Source organism: Poecile atricapillus, chromosome 28, assembly GCF_030490865.1.
Source record: "Poecile atricapillus isolate bPoeAtr1 chromosome 28, bPoeAtr1.hap1, whole genome shotgun sequence".
Classification (NCBI taxonomy): domain Eukaryota; kingdom Metazoa; phylum Chordata; class Aves; order Passeriformes; family Paridae; genus Poecile; species Poecile atricapillus.
In genome coordinates, this window is record NC_081276.1 from 4432382 (window position 1) to 4447554 (window position 15173).

General features: G+C 45.1%; 1 protein-coding gene across 3 annotated transcripts in view; it reads left to right on the forward strand.

Moving 5' to 3' along the window:
* AP3D1 (adaptor related protein complex 3 subunit delta 1) overlaps positions 1 to 15173 on the forward strand; it is a 53778-nt gene that overhangs the window by 34753 nt on the left and 3852 nt on the right. For 2 of the 3 annotated variants that reach the window (XM_058858680.1, XM_058858682.1), the window contains 17 exons: positions 692 to 840; positions 926 to 1156; positions 2641 to 2872; positions 3256 to 3401; positions 3526 to 3667; positions 4409 to 4480; positions 5212 to 5287; positions 6085 to 6284; positions 6939 to 7012; positions 8173 to 8196; positions 9260 to 9467; positions 10670 to 10732; positions 11366 to 11464; positions 12238 to 12387; positions 12508 to 12555; positions 12894 to 13083; positions 14136 to 14224. In XM_058858680.1, the coding sequence (XP_058714663.1) occupies positions 692 to 840; positions 926 to 1156; positions 2641 to 2872; positions 3256 to 3401; positions 3526 to 3667; positions 4409 to 4480; positions 5212 to 5287; positions 6085 to 6284; positions 6939 to 7012; positions 8173 to 8196; positions 9260 to 9467; positions 10670 to 10732; positions 11366 to 11464; positions 12238 to 12387; positions 12508 to 12555; positions 12894 to 13083; positions 14136 to 14224 (2193 nt within the window). The remainder of the gene's footprint in view (positions 1 to 691; positions 841 to 925; positions 1157 to 2640; positions 2873 to 3255; positions 3402 to 3525; positions 3668 to 4408; positions 4481 to 5211; positions 5288 to 6084; positions 6285 to 6938; positions 7013 to 8172; positions 8197 to 9259; positions 9468 to 10669; positions 10733 to 11365; positions 11465 to 12237; positions 12388 to 12507; positions 12556 to 12893; positions 13084 to 14135; positions 14225 to 15173) is intronic. The other variant, XM_058858681.1, reaches the window with a different exon arrangement.

Below are 15173 nucleotides of genomic sequence, written 5' to 3' on the forward strand. Positions count from 1 at the left end.
CCCCTCTGACCTTTTAGGCAGGTGATGTTGTGGAAAACCTGCAACTTTCTCTGCCCACTCCACAGCAGAGTTTTGATAACAGCTCCCATAGCTTTTCTGGCCCTCAGGACAAGTAAAATACCTGGCCCAGCATGAGGGCTTTAAAAGTTCTCATTCAGACTGGATGGAGTTCCTCAGTTCAGGCCCTGTTGGAAATCACTCATTTCGAAATCCATTCCACTGGCTGTGAATTACTTCTAAATTTTTTTCCTTTAGAAGTAAAAATGTTTTAAACTCTTAAGTTTTCTAATCTGGCAATAGAAGATTCACTTTCTTTTGGATTTCTGTATTGCTGATAGTAATTCGGATCCTCAGCTCTCCCACAGCAAGGTCATCACAGAATCAGCTGGGTTGGAAAAAGCCTTGGAGGTCATCAGATCCAGCCTATGACCTTGAACACCACTTGTGAGCCAGGCCATGGCACTAAGTGCCTCATCCAGTCACTTCTTAAACACCTTGTAACTTGTGTTGGCTCTTTTTTAACAAAAACATTGAACAGTATTAAACAGGTTCGTTTTTGGATTGGGGTCCGCAGAGGTGGTTCTGGTTTCTTGTTAACATGATATGGGTCCAGCAAAGAGCCAGCAGCTGCTTACTGGAACTGGAAGGAGTTGGTTGTGTGGGAAACTGGTTGAACCCACCTCTTTAACAGGTCTCCAAGAAGAACTTGATGGAGATTGTGAAGAAACTGATGATTCACGTGGATAAAGCCGAAGGGACGACGTACCGAGATGAGCTGCTGACCAAAATCATAGACATCTGCAGCCAGTCCAATTATCAATACATCACAAACTTTGAATGGTCAGTGCTTTCAGCTGCCAGCTTGGAGCTCTTCACAAAGGTAGTGCAGGACTGTCCTCTGATAGCCACCCATCCCTTCCCATAGGTACATAAGCATCCTGGTGGAGCTGACCCGGCTGGAGGGCACGAGGCACGGGCACCTGATCGCAGCCCAGATGTTGGATGTGGCCATCAGAGTGAAAGCCATCCGGAAGTTTGCGGTGTCCCAGATGGCCATGCTGCTGGACAACGCCCATCTCATCGCCAGCAACACCCAGAGGAACGGCATCTGTGAGGTGCTCTATGCTGCTGCCTGGATCTGCGGGGAGTTCTCTGAGTAAGTGCAAACAGAGCCTGGTGTGCTGTGAGGGGCAGCTTGTGGGCAAATCTTTTGGTCACTGAAATGTGTTTTTGAGAGAAGGATGGTTCAGAGTATGTGCCTTAATGCCACCAAAGTGATTGTTTTTCTCTTCTTCTCTCACGCTATTGATTCCTCAGCTCTTTCTAGCCAAGACATCTTTAACTATCTGGTCATTTTTCCTGTCTCTCCAGCCTTGCCCACTCATGCAGGAAGTCATAGTAGTGAATCACAGAATCCCAGAATATTCTCAGTCAGAAGGGACCCCCAGGGATCATTGATCCAACCCCTGGCCCTGCCCAGACCCCCCAAGAACCCCACCCTGAGCATCCCTGAGAGCGCTGTCCAAACGCTCCTGGAGCTCTGGCAGCCTTGGGGCCGGGCCCATTCCCTGGGGAGCCTGGGCAGTGCCAGCACCCTCGGGGGGAAGAACCTTGCCCTGAGATCCATCCCAAGGCCTGGCACAGCTCCAGCCCTTCCTGGCCTCCTGTCCCTGGCCCAGAGCAGAGCTCAGCCCCTGCCCCTCCGCCTCCCCTCGGGAGGAGCTGCAGCCCCCGAGGAGCCTCCCCTCAGTCTCCTCTGCTCCAGCTGAACGAGCCCAGTGCCCTCAGCTGCTCCTCAGAGCCTTCCCCAGCTCCGTGTCCCTCCTCTGGACACTCTCCAACAGCTTTGGATCCTTCTGATACTGTAGGTATAAGCTGTTAGATCTTAGGATGTTGAAGGAACTCCTTAATCTTTAAGGTCTACCCCCATTTATATTATAGGGAACATGTACAATCACCATGTTTGAATTAGTTCTTTCTCTCCTCCCTGTTTTGCCTGTGTTAAAAGGTGTTTGTGGAGCCCCATCTTCCTGGAAATTAAAAGTTGTCATCTTTTTTGCTCAAAATTTTTCAGTGCCCACTGTAGCACAATTTTCAGTGTTCTTGTAACGAATACAGTTTTTTAGCTTCAATAGATGTTTTTGTCTCTTGCTTGTGTAGATACAGCTGTTACCCAGCTTTTATTCTGTTAGATTGGACAGGTGTGGGACTGTAGTCTGACTGTAGTCTGCTCTTACCAGCTGGTTTGGTGTCTCCTTCTAATTGTCACTCTGAACACTGGCTCCAGTTTAAATTCACACTGTAGGTGTGATATTGGGGGAATGCTGGTACAGCTGAGATCTTCATTTTCTTTTAAAAAAAAAAGTTGTACGAAGAAAACTGCAGATGAAGAAGTAAGAGAATATTTTCTTCTTTTCCAGTGTGATCACATTTTTACTTAGAAACAACTTGAGCTTTCAGTGTGTAATAGTCCAGTAACTTTTTTGTGCATCTTCTATTTAGTTGTGAGCAGATAATTTTGAGTAAGAGCATGAGAGCTGTTAAAACAAAGTGCTGTGTTCTATATCCCTTTGTGTATTAAGCACTGCCTGCTGGATTTTATTTTTGTTTGCCTTTCATCTGTGTACTCTGTCCTTACAGACACCTTGAGGAAGCAAACCAAACCCTGGAAGCAATGTTGAGGCCCAAAGTTACAACCCTGCCAGGACACATCCAGGCTGTTTACGTGCAGAACATGGTGAAGCTCTACGCGTCCATCCTGCAGCAGAAGGAGCAGGCTGGGGAAAAGGAAGCAGCTCAGGAAATTACACAGCTGATGATTGAGCGCCTGCCTCAGTTTGTGCAGAGTGCTGATCTGGAGGTTCAGGAGAGGGTAAGAGAATGAAATGACTTTGGGATTTATCATAGGAAGCTGTGGAGCAGGTCTGTGGTTCTTTGTGGCCCTGCATATTTTCTATAAGCTGTTACCAGTGACAAAGCCCAGATCTTATTGCAGTTTGATGCCATCTCTGAAGGCTGCCAGCAAGATCTTCACTCAAAACAATTTAATTTTAAAATTATTCAGGCACATAGGGGCACAAAAAAGACTGAGCTAAAAGAGAAGCTTAATATGGACTTTTTATATATTTACCTGCAGTTTATGCTACTTCTCTTAATTCCCTTAATGGAGTAAAACACCTTCTGTTGACTTCAGTCAATTAATTTGGTTCAGCTTGTTAAATACTACTCTGAAACCAGTTCTGCATTTGTTTTTAGGCTTCTTGCATCTTGCAGCTAATAAAATACATTCAGAAGCTACAAGTAAAAGAAGTTCCTGTAGCTGAGGAAGTGATAGCCCTGTTTGCTGGTGAGCTGAACCCTGTGGCTCCTAAAGCACAGAAGAAAGTCCCTGTTCCAGAGGGGTAAAGTTCCTTCTCTCTCCAAACCCTTATTTAAACTTTAAATAATAAAACAAAGTGTATGATGAGACACTGAAATACTCAGGGGTACTGAGTCAAGCTGTTTGTTTGCTGCAATTCTTCCCAGCCTGGACCTCGATGCCTGGATCAATGAGCCTCCATCAGACAGTGAGTCTGAAGATGAAAAGCCCAAAACAATATTTCATGAGGAGGAACAAAGGCATTCGAGACACAGGCAGCCAGAAATAGATGAAGAGGAACTGGCCAGAGTGAGTGAATGTTAAAATGCTTTTCCCTACATAATTCAATAGTAATCTAAGTGGTGCTGGAGCAGTGGGGGCTGTTGTGGATTCTCCACATAGCCAGGGAGCCCCTCTGCTCTCCACAGCTCAGGAATGCTGATCACTGATGTGAGCTGATGCTTATGGACTTCAGCAGCTTCTGTGAGTGAGTGTAACATGCTCAGCAGTGATTTCACCTTTCCTGCCTCTGACCTCTTTAGTTGCACAGAGAGGACTTGTTGTTATGTGAATCTTCATTTCTTCCTCTCCTTGCAGAAATGAAAACAGAAACATTCCAATTGCCATCAAAAAGTGATGTCTGGGAACTATAGACTATGTCTGGTCTATAATTAAGAAGAAAAGAAGGGTGTTCTAAGGAATTTTAGTTATAGTATCATATACAATGGCTTGGGTTGGAAGGGACCTTAAAGCTCATCTCATTTGACCCTCTGCCATGGGCAGAGACACTTTCCGCTATCCCAGGTTGCTCCAAGCCCTTTCCAGCCTTGAACTCTTCCAGGGATGGGAATTAGTAATGCTACCTGCAGTTCTATGCTAGTATGTCTGGTAACTCAGAACTGCTTTATCACACACAAGCTACTCTGCTCTAGTGTTTTCAGAGTAGTTATGTATTGTTCAGAAAAGGCAGGGAGCTTTTGTTTTGCACTTTGGTGTCTTTTATCTCTTTGCTTACAAACATTGTAACTGCAAATCCTCTTTTGCTTTTAGCGTCGTGAAGCCCGGAAACAAGAACAGGCAAACAATCCATTTTATATTAAAAGCTCTCCTTCCCCTCAGAAGGTGAGTCTGAAATGCAGTATCTCACTGGCCTCTGCTGTCACTGTGTGAAGGCTCCCTGAATATCAGAGCTGCAGCCTCCTCTGGGACACTCTGATATTTCTCCTGCAGTTCTGACCACTTTATAATGTGTGGACTGGAGTGGCTGCCTGCAACTGTTTTTACAACTCCTGTTTGTGTTGATAATCTCCTGAGTGACCTGGTACTCCCAGAGGAGTCTGTGCAGTTTGTCCCAGCCCTAGGTGATGGCAGCATTCAGACCCCCAGGCACCTCACTCAGAGCCCTGCAGAGGATGACCCTGGAACACACAGAGTGTTTTGTGGATCAGAAAGTTGCGGTCTCTGAACACCTTTTTCAGGGAAAGAACTTCCTTTATTCCCTGTATATCCAAAGTACTGCCCCATGTTCCTCAACTCCAATCTCCAAATTTATCTTCTGAAGTGGCAAGTTATTAACAATAAAACACCAACCAAAAGTTCTTCAGAGAGCTGCAATAATTCTTCAGGGCAGTAGTGGGTTAAAAAACTGTAGCTAAGAGTAGGGTCCTTTATAGTAGTTATCAACTGACTTTAAAACACACTCTGCCACCACGCAGGATTTTAACAAGCTGTTCCATTCCTATCCTTTAAAATGTTCACTTAAGGGATTGAACTACTTGATGTTTTTTGATGTGCCTATTTACAGACATTTGTGCTGGCAGTGCCCAGAATGTAACAATTCTTTCTTTTCCCAGCGATACCAAGACACTCCAGGGGTGGAACATATTCCTGTGGTCCAGATTGACCTTTCTGTCCCATTAAAAGTTCCAGGTAAGCACAGCTAATCTTTAAAATTAATTAAAGAAATTCAGTTTAGCAAAAGTCACAATTCCTTCTTAGGACTTACACCTGAGGTTTTGAAGGGCAAGGAATACGCTTTCATTAAAGGCTTGAGTTAAAGTCTTAAATATGTCTCCTTAATTGACATTTGAAAATAGTACTTTGCAGTCTGAGTTCCTTTCCAGATAATATTAGAAAAAATTCTGTGATCAGGAATGTCATGTAGCCAGATTTGTAATGTTTAGAAGAACCAACCACTGTTTTATGTGGGAGCAGTCACCATGAAAATATCTTAAAAGGTCTGATGGAGGTGATCAGGAGACCTAGAATAGGAGACCTTAAATAGAATCTAATGGTGGAGATACTGTTTGAATATCTTGTTTCAATTATCAAAAGTAGTTGTGTATCTAAGGAGTGGTTGGATACAGCACTGAAAAGCTGTTGATAAAGTACCTTATACTGCTAGGGGTGAGTTCCAAGTGCAAATATTTAAGGTTTTTTCCAAAAGTTTTCAATACAGCAGCAATGTCACCAATTCTTAAAATCTCAATGTTTGGATGTCCTTGTAATGCAGCCAAGAATCAGGGAGTAGGATTGAGCTCTGTCCTGTTTCTGGAGAGATGGAGTGGACAGCAAAGCTGTGCTTGGGGGGCTGTGTGAGGTGATGTGGAAGTGCAGGGAGGTGTGGATCCAGCTGGCTCTGGGAAGCTGGGAGCAGGGCACACTCCATGGTGTTCTAGTGCTCAGTCCATGTGACTGTACCTGAAGGCAGCTTGGCTTTCCCCCAGGAATGCCCATGTCCGACCAGTATGTGAAATTAGAAGAAGAGCGAAGGCATAAACAGAAACTGGAGAAAGACAAGAAAAAGAAAAAACAGAAAAAGGAGAAGAGAGGGAAACACCATCGCCACAACTCCCTGCACACAGAGAGTGAGGAGGACATTGCTCCAGCTCACCACGTTGACATCATCACAGAGGAGATGCCAGAGGTCAGTTCCTGTGGTTGGGGTCTGGGGTTTATCTTTGTGCAGCTCCTGAGAGATTTTTGCCCCCACAACTGCAGCCAGTCTGCAATGTGGCAGTTCCAGAGCTCTGCTGTCTTGCAGAGTTGTTTTAGAAATGACTGAGATTATCCCAGCCTGTTCTTTGCAGGGGCAGAAATTACTGTCTTTTTTTTCATGAGAGACAAAAATTGCCACTGAAGCTATTAAAGACATCAAAACCAACAAAACAATGTTCATCCCTGCTCTAAAAGTAACACTGTCCAAATAGTATTTATTATGCTCTGCTGCTTCACTTTGACAGTAACTTGCTGTCTAGTCAGCAGCTTTGTAGCTGATGATAATTAATTGCAGATGCTAATGATGTCATCTGTATTTGTTTCTAAAATTTCCTTTAATCAAAACCGAGCAGCAGCAATTCAAATCCTGCTGTTTATGAAGAAGGGGTTTCTGTTCTAAATTAATCTTGAAACTGGATGCTGCATTGAAGTGCATTGTTCCTATAACTTACTGTGCCTGACTGCAGCTGGCCTGGTGCAGGGTTCACAGGCTCAACAAAACTTAATTTGGGTGGTGTTAAGCTTGAGTTTGAAAATTGCCAGTGGTTTGCTGCCTCAGTGGATGTCTCTATGTCTCCTGCAGAATGCTTTGCCCAGTGATGAAGATGACAAAGATCCAAATGATCCCTATAAGGCACTTGACATAGATCTGGATAAGTAAGTGGCAGTTTTGTGTATGAGTTCACTGAGTTGCTAAGGGAATGCCTGAGGGCAAGGCTGGGGTTGAACAGGCAAAGGCACTACAGGCCACCAGGGGAAAAGGCTGAAGTCTCTCATCATGGCTTTGATGAAACCTCAGGTGCTCATCCAGCTTTGTCTCTCACTACAGCTTGGATGATAAAATCTCAACTCCTGAGTGTGAGGGAGGGGCAGGAGAGTCACTAAATGTAGTGTGAGTGTGACTGAAGGAGTCTGGAAGCACAGACAGTGGATCAGGTGTGGGTCACTCTGAGGTTTGGGTGTCCCACTGTCTCTCTGCTGTGACCTGTGTTGGCACTGAGTGTGTCCTGTGTCCATCTGTCCCCCTCAGAAGCTCTGTGTCTGTGGCAAGCCTGTGTTGTGATCACTGACCAGTAACACCCACCCCACTGCCCTGTGGCCCTTCAGTGTGGTCCCACTGTTGAGGAGTGTTGTTCTGATGTGACTGAGCTGCATGTCACACCTGTGACCAGGCTGCTCCTCCCCAGCTGCTGGAGCTGTGCCAGTGCCAGCACCTCGAGCCCTTGCATCCACATGTCCATGAGCACTGGGCTGTTCAGTTTGCACATGGAGATTGGTTTGGATTTTTTTTTTTTTAGTTGCTGTTTTACAAAATCACCATGCTAAAAATAATTGCTGGTTTGTGGTCCAGGGATGCCTCCTGTAAAGTCTGGAAGACTGTGCAGACCCATGTGGGTGTGTGTAGGATCTCTCTCTTCCTCTAATACTTGAGTCTGTGCCTTTCTTTGCAGTTCCAAATTTATAGGGCTTTGGCCCCTCAGTATGTTGTAAAAAGTGTCATAGCATCTTAAATAAGTGAATAAAACAGTTTCTGAGAAACTTCCTTTTTTGGAAGACCAAAATCTGCAGGGACAAATGTATAAAAGGAAATTAATTTCTGACATGCCCCTGTATTTGCATGATGATTCTCAGGGCACACCCAACAGAGCAGGGCCTGGGTGCTGTGCTCCAGGAGGCATCCAGGGCTCTTGGGTTGTTCCATCCATTCCCTCCCCTGTGCCATGAGTGCTGTGCTCTCCTGTCATGATTTCTCATGTCTGTGTCCTCTCTCTTTCTTTCTGTGCTTGCACTGCTCTGTCTGTCACGCTCACACGCAGTCTGGTTTCAGGGAAGCCTTCCAGGTAAGAATATCTCTGGAGTGTTGACCTTTGTCAGGTTGGTTGATTTTGGACAGTGCAAGTCCTTGAAGGGTGGTGAAACTGTTAAATCAGAGACCCTCACATTTGTGAGTCTGTTTTGTCACTGGCTTTCAGCACCAATGCTGTTCCTGTACAGGAGTATCTGAAATAGTAAAAGATGAGGCCTTGTTTGCTGTTCAGTCTTCTCTTTGTGTCTGAAAGTAAAAAATTAATTGGTTCTAGTTCTTAATACAATATAAGCAAAAAAACAATTGGGGCAGTTGAGGCCATTAGACATCTTCCTGAACTGAGGTTTGCTGTGCAAATGTAAAAATTGACATTAAATAAAAGCCAAGAAATAGAAAAAGATGCAGTTGGTAAAATTCTTGCTGATATCTGGAAATGTTTGACAAGAACGAGAGAATTTTCTGTTGGTTTTTGGGGGTTTTTTTCCCCCAAGTAGTGGATTTAGGATACAGTGTTAATATGAACTGCTATTGGTGCTTTTTTGGAACAGGTGACTGAAGTTACATTTAACTTACAAAATGTGATGATAGAGTAGAAATTCATAGTGCAAACTTTCAAAATAAAAATTACTTAGAATAATTCCCAATTGGACTGATGTATTCATCAAGAACAACAAACCCCACACCCTTCAAGAGCTACTGGAGCCATGCTGGCATTCCACTGCTCAAATTTCCACTCTGATGGAAATGCTGTTCTGCATCCTTGCTTTTTCTTGGAGAGGGATTCCATGGAAACACAGCATAACGCTCCATGGAGCTGTTCCTCTGTGGGTGTTGCTCAGCCTGCAGGCCTCTAGCTGGCACCTCTAAGGGTTAAACAGCAGGACCTTGGCTCTCAGTCACCTTCCAATTGTTTCCTCTGACTCCTAACCCACAAGGGCAGTGTCTGCAGTTGCATAAATAAACTCCAGGTATAGAAGTATGTGCTGATTTCAGGCTTGGGGGCCTAGCTCCCTAAAAACAAAGCACACCTTGTATTGCACAGGTCATCTGGCTGAGGGAGGCTGTTTGCAGCAGGTAATGGGCTCTTTCTTTTCAAGACCCTTAGCAGACAGTGAGAAGCTGCCAGTGCAGAGGCACAGGAATGTTGAGACCCTGAAGTCACCAGACTCAGAAGTTCCCCTAGTAGAGAAGAAGAGCAAGAAACCCAAAAAGAAGGAAAAGAAACATAAAGATAAAGAGAGAGAGAAAGGAAAGAAGAAAGAGAAAGAGAAAAAGGTGGTAGAGGAGGAAGAAGAAGAAAAAAAGGTAATTCTCCAAGATTTGCATTATTTTAGCTCCTGCTGTTATTGCTGAGTTCAGTTTGTTGCTTAGAAACAGTCACATTTGACAGTTCAAACAGCTGAATGCATTCAACCTCTATTTCCTTAAGTTTTACAACTGTAGCAGCAGGTATTTAAAGATTTCTGTTAATAAAAATAACATTTACTTGGCCTCCTAAGTTAGCAGAACTCAGCTTACTGCAGCCTACACAGCAGGTCTGCCAGAGCTCACGTGGAAGCTGAGTTTGCTGATATTTTGTCTGTTCTCCGAGTGGGGAACTCCTTAGCAAAATATCTGGAACTTGTGTTGTGTCATTTGTTCTGCATCCTGTCTCCCATGTACTCCAGAACCTTTCAGTTATAAACCCTGCCATTAGCTGCCAGTTGCTGTCAGGATTTGAAGTATCCTCCTGTTAATGCCCTGCAGAGCTGCATTTTCCCTCTGCACAGCAGCCCTTGGAATGCTGGGGATACCCTGGTGAGGGGGTGCAGGGCAGGGGCTGTCAGCTGGGCCCAGCTTTGGAAGCGCTCAAAGACTAAAGTGAAGCTTCTTGGTGTGTTTGCTCCTGAATGTATCACAGCATCTGTGCATGAAGAGCATTCTGGAGTGCTGCATTTCCATGGGAGGTTTTGATTTAACTGTAGAGTCACAGAATGCCAGACTGGTTTGGGTTCAAAGGAACCTTAAAGCTTATCCAGCCCCACCTCTGCCATGGCCAGGGACACTTTCCACCATCCCAGGCTGCTCCAAGCCCCGTCCAGCCTGGCCTTGGGCACTGCCAGGGATCCAGGGGCAGCCACAGCTGCTCTGGGCACCCTGTGCCAGGGCCTGCCCACCCTCCCAGCCAACAATTCCTTCCCAATATCCCATCCAGCCCTGCCCTCTGGCACTGGGAGCCATTCCCTGTGTCCTGTCCCTCCAGGCCTTGTCCCCAGTCCCTCTCCAGCTCTCCTGGAGCCCCTTTAGTCCCTGCAAGGGGCTCTGAGCTCTCCCTGGAGCCTTCTCTTCTCCAGGTGAGCACCCCCAGCTCTCCCAGCCCTTCCTTGCAGGACAGATATTCCAGCCCTGTGATCTTTTTTTTTGGTTTTCTTTTGTTGCTGTTGTTGTTGGGGGGTGTTGGGTTTTTTATTTGATTTTTAAGAAAGTTATAAAAACAATGATAATGGGCTTTTTCTCCTGAAATTCAGGGGGAAGACTTGGATTTTTGGCTCTCCACTGCTCCACCAGATGCTCCCACGCCCCAGCCACAGGTAGGAGTCTTTTCCCCCATCAGAGGAAACTTCTCTGGTTATTTCTTGCCTGTGAGCTGTGCAGGAGTGCTGTGTCATGCTGCAGCACAGGAGACAACATCAGCTTCATCTCCTCAGCTTCCTGCTGGGGAGCAGAGAGAGATATTGTGTCTGCCCAGTTGAGAGAAACTGTGATGGGAGACTTCAGGCTTGTTCTGTGCAGATCAAGGAATAGAAATAGAAATACAGATGCAGCTCCAGGCTTGGTTGGTTTTGTTATTGATGGGTATAATGTTATACAGTGGGTACAGTTTTATTTCCCAGTATGAGGTAGACTCTAGCAACATTAATAGACATGAGAGACAGAGTGTGAAAGAAAATTCTCATGAATTTTGATGGGAAATTCTAGAGGAATAGACAAGGAATATAAGGGGATGGATTCCTTGGAGGAAATCTTTTGAATCGTGTCCTCAGGTGATCATATTTGCTGGGTTTCAGAGGCATGAAATGAAAGCCCTGATACCATATTAGCCTAATGTCATTTCTGAAATAACAGCTGTGAGGAGTTGTCACTGTTGGGTTTCTTTTGGTTTGGGCTTTGGTTGTTCCAGCTGCTCTCCATTGGTGTCAGAATCCTTCTGCTCTTCTCCTCAGAGCGAGCCCAGAATGGGCACTGCTGTGGTGGCTGAATCTCAAGAGGTAAAAAAAGAAGAAAGGGAAGAGCAAGATGAGGAGGAGGAGGATGAAGGAAAGGTAAGCAGTTCAAGTTAAGAGGAAATTGCCTCAAGTTACATGAGGGGAGGCTTAGATAAGATATTAGGAAAGTTTTTTGGGATTTTTATTTTTATTTTTGATGGAAAGGATTGTCAGGCATTGGAACAGGCTGCCCAGGGCAGTAGTGGAGTCCCTGTAAGTGTACAGAAAACCTGTGGATGTGGCACTTGTGGACATGGTTTAGTGATGGACGTGGTGGTGCTGGGCTGATGGTTGGACCTGATGACATTAAAGGTCTTTTCCAACCCTCACAATTCTCTAGTTCTATGAACTTGCTGTCACCTTTCAGCCATATTCTCCTGCTGTCTCAAATTCCTTAGAAAGCAGCACACAGGATTTACCAACAGCATCTGTTCAGTGCAGTGTCCTCCTGCAAATGTTACATCCTTGAGGAGCTGTGAACACCTTGTGGTCAGAGGTTTGGCTGTTCCCTGAGCCAAGGGACGGGTCCCAGTTAAAGCTGAGCTTCCAAACAGTTTGAGATATTTGGCCTTGTGCTGTTCCCAGGCTGCTTTGGGATAAGGTATGGGCAGCTGGGTGAGGAGCAGGGTTTACTGGGACTCCACGTACAATTAGTTTTGGGATTTAAGGAATGGTAGCTCTGTTTTGGGTTCTGTAGTAAAGGGAAACTTTGCTCAGTCCACAAAGTGCAGAGAGCAAAAGTCTGGAGTTGGAAGTGTGGTAGAGGGGTCATAGCTAGAAATCAAGGGTTTCTTTAAGGGCTTGTTGTAGTTTCTTGTTCTTCTTGATAGAAATCCTCCAAGCATAAGAAGAAAAAGCACAAGAAAGAGAAAGAAGAGAAATCAAAGGATAAAAAGAAATCCAAAAAGAAGAGTCATCACAGTGAGGAGGAGCCCCTGGAGTCGGTGCAGAATGGGACACTAGAGGATGAGCCACTACCAGTGAGTAGTTGTCCCCAGGCCTGGGGACAAGGAGATCTCAGCTGGTTGGGAGGGAGGACAGTGACAGCCCTTTTCAGATTTGTTAGTTCTGGTGTGACTGACTTCTCTCTTGTTTACCAGCCCATGTCCAGTTACCGCCTTCTCGCTGAAAACCCGTACATTAAAATGGTGAGTTTGGGGTGTTTGTTCCAAATGTCATTCCCTGTGTTCCCTGAGAGAGGGATAACCCTGGCCATGGTGGAGTGACTTCATGTAGCCATCATATGAGTGAAGAACTGCTTCAATCCCAGAAGGTAGAACTATAACCAAGCTTCATTTCCTTTGGGTATCCCACTTTAATTTCTAAGCTGATATTTTCCCAATCCCTAGCTGATCACCAGTGTTTCCATAATCCTCTAGCTATACCAAATTACCTCCCTTTTGAACCTGGTTTTATCCCCATGCTGTGTTCTGTTCCTTGAAGTTCCTCTGATTCTTTCCTGTGACATTTTTCCCTTCATTTGCAGACCTATGATATTCAAGGAAACCTCCAGAATGACAGCCAAGTTACTGTGTCTGTTATCTTTGAGAACAAAAGCACTAGCTTCCTTAAGAGCATGGAACTGAATGTCCTGGACTCTCTCAACACTAAAATGCTCCGACCAGAAGGATCATCAGTACATGATGGGATACCCGTGCCCTTCCAGCTCCCCCCTGGTATGCACAGCTTTGCACAGGGCTCTTGGAGCATGGCTGGCCCTGCACTGCCCTCCTGTGGGAAGAGCTGCTTGAACTTCTTGCTGTTTTCCAGAAAAACATCTCTGCCTGGGTGCTCCTGGGCTTTCCCACAGTTTTCTAGAGAGGATAAGCCTTCTCCCAGTAATGCAGGTGGTTCTGCACAGCAAGAGCAAAGCCTTAATCTAGGGCTGGGAGTCCAAATACCTGAGTTCCTTTTCCAGGTGCCTGCAGGCTGGCATACCTTTGACTACAGGAATCCAAAATTCATGATGTGTTTGCTGTGAGATTTAAAATGAAACAAGGTAGTAGGTTTGTGAAGCATTAGAATCCACTCTGGATTTATTCTGGAGCTCTTGTCCCACTGTTTGAATGGCAGAGGCCTTTTGCAGTGAAGGTTTGTGATAAGGATGTGCAAGGAAGAGAGCTGAGCCCTCCAGAAATATTAAGCACAGAAATGAAGGATAATAGTTTTGTACAGAGCACAGTAGTACAGTCAAATTAGTGAACTTCCCTGGATTTCCCTTCCTTCACCGAGGAGTTAATTTGAATCCTGAAACAGGTCACAGAGGGCTGGAGTGGCCTCAGGGTTCTTTACAGTCCCTCATGAAAAGCAGTAGGGTGTTTGATTTGGTCTTAAATCTGTATGAGGCAGTTCTTGACACAGACTTGTATATTAAAAAGAAAACATAGAAACATTAGAATTCAAATTAGTTCTGAAAGCTACTCTGAAATGTTTATAATATAAATCCAGTTATGTGAATAGTTTAAATATGTGACACTGTGACACTTTGACTGGGCACTTGCTCAATAACTTCCACCAAATGCCAGCTTCCATTGCTGCTTCTGAGAGATCCAAGTACTGTAACATTGTTGACTCACCATAGCAGTTGTGTGTAGAACTCTCTTCCAAATCAAAGCTTTTCAAACTTGGTCCAAAAATAGTCTGCACATAAGTCAGTTTATCCTAACCATTACTTAGGTCTGGAAACCATGTTCTGACCTGACTTTTCCCTCTCTTCTTTTCACACTAGGAATCTCTAATGAAGCCCAGTTTGTGTTTACACTTCAGAGTATTGTTATGGCTCAGAAGTTAAAAGGAACACTGTCCTTTATAGTCAAAGTAAGTGCAGCTCTCAACTGCCTCTGCTTCCTTGGAACTGCGTCAGGGAGCTGGACTCGGGTGGGAAGCTCTGCTCTCGAGCTTTTTTTAGGCATCATTTCATCCCTGCTGCAGCAGCCCATTCTGTGAGGAACGTTTTCACATGACATCTTGTGCAAAGAGTGCCCCCAGTCCTGCGTCAGCACGTCCTGGATTGTCATTCCTGGCAGCGTGTGAGCAAGTCTGCAACATGTGCCACATTGTCAGCTAGAAAATCACACTGCTCTGCTGGGGAGGGGAGACAGGGAACCAGGGTCTGCTCCTTCGCATCTCAGTTGGACACTGCAGTCTGGTATAAGGCTGGAAAACAAAAATAAGAATTAGATGTGGTTATTAAGACCAGACCAAGAGTTAGGTCAGTGGAAGTCATTGTTTAATAGGTATTGAGCTGGATAAGACTGTGTAGGTCTCTGATGTTATTTCAGTACAGTTATTAATGAAAGAGCTGCATGAGCAGCTCGAAGGAAATGAGTGGAGACAGTTGTGGCTACTCCTGAGTCAGCCATTATCTCTATTTTAAGGGTTTTTTAAAAATAGCGTGCTAGTCCTATTTTAGTACCTAAGAATCTGGGAACTATTAATTTATTATTTTGCTCAGGAAATAATGAACTACAGAACCACATCTCCAAGTGTAGTTTAAACTCAGTCTGCTCAGTTTATTTTAGCAGAGTGCAGGCAGAACTGTAGCCCAATGTGTGCCTTACCTGTTGGAGGTGCTTGTATCAACCCAGCTACCCAAATCTTTGAGTGGGCTGATGTGGTGGGATGGTTCTCAGACTGATCCTTCAGGCCCAGCCAGGTTATTTCAGAGGGAGCTCAGCCCTCAGCTGCTCACTGCTGCATGTGTGGTGGGTAGGGGTGGCTCCTCCTCTTGCTGCCTCAGGGCTCCCACTCATCTGCTCTCCTTTGC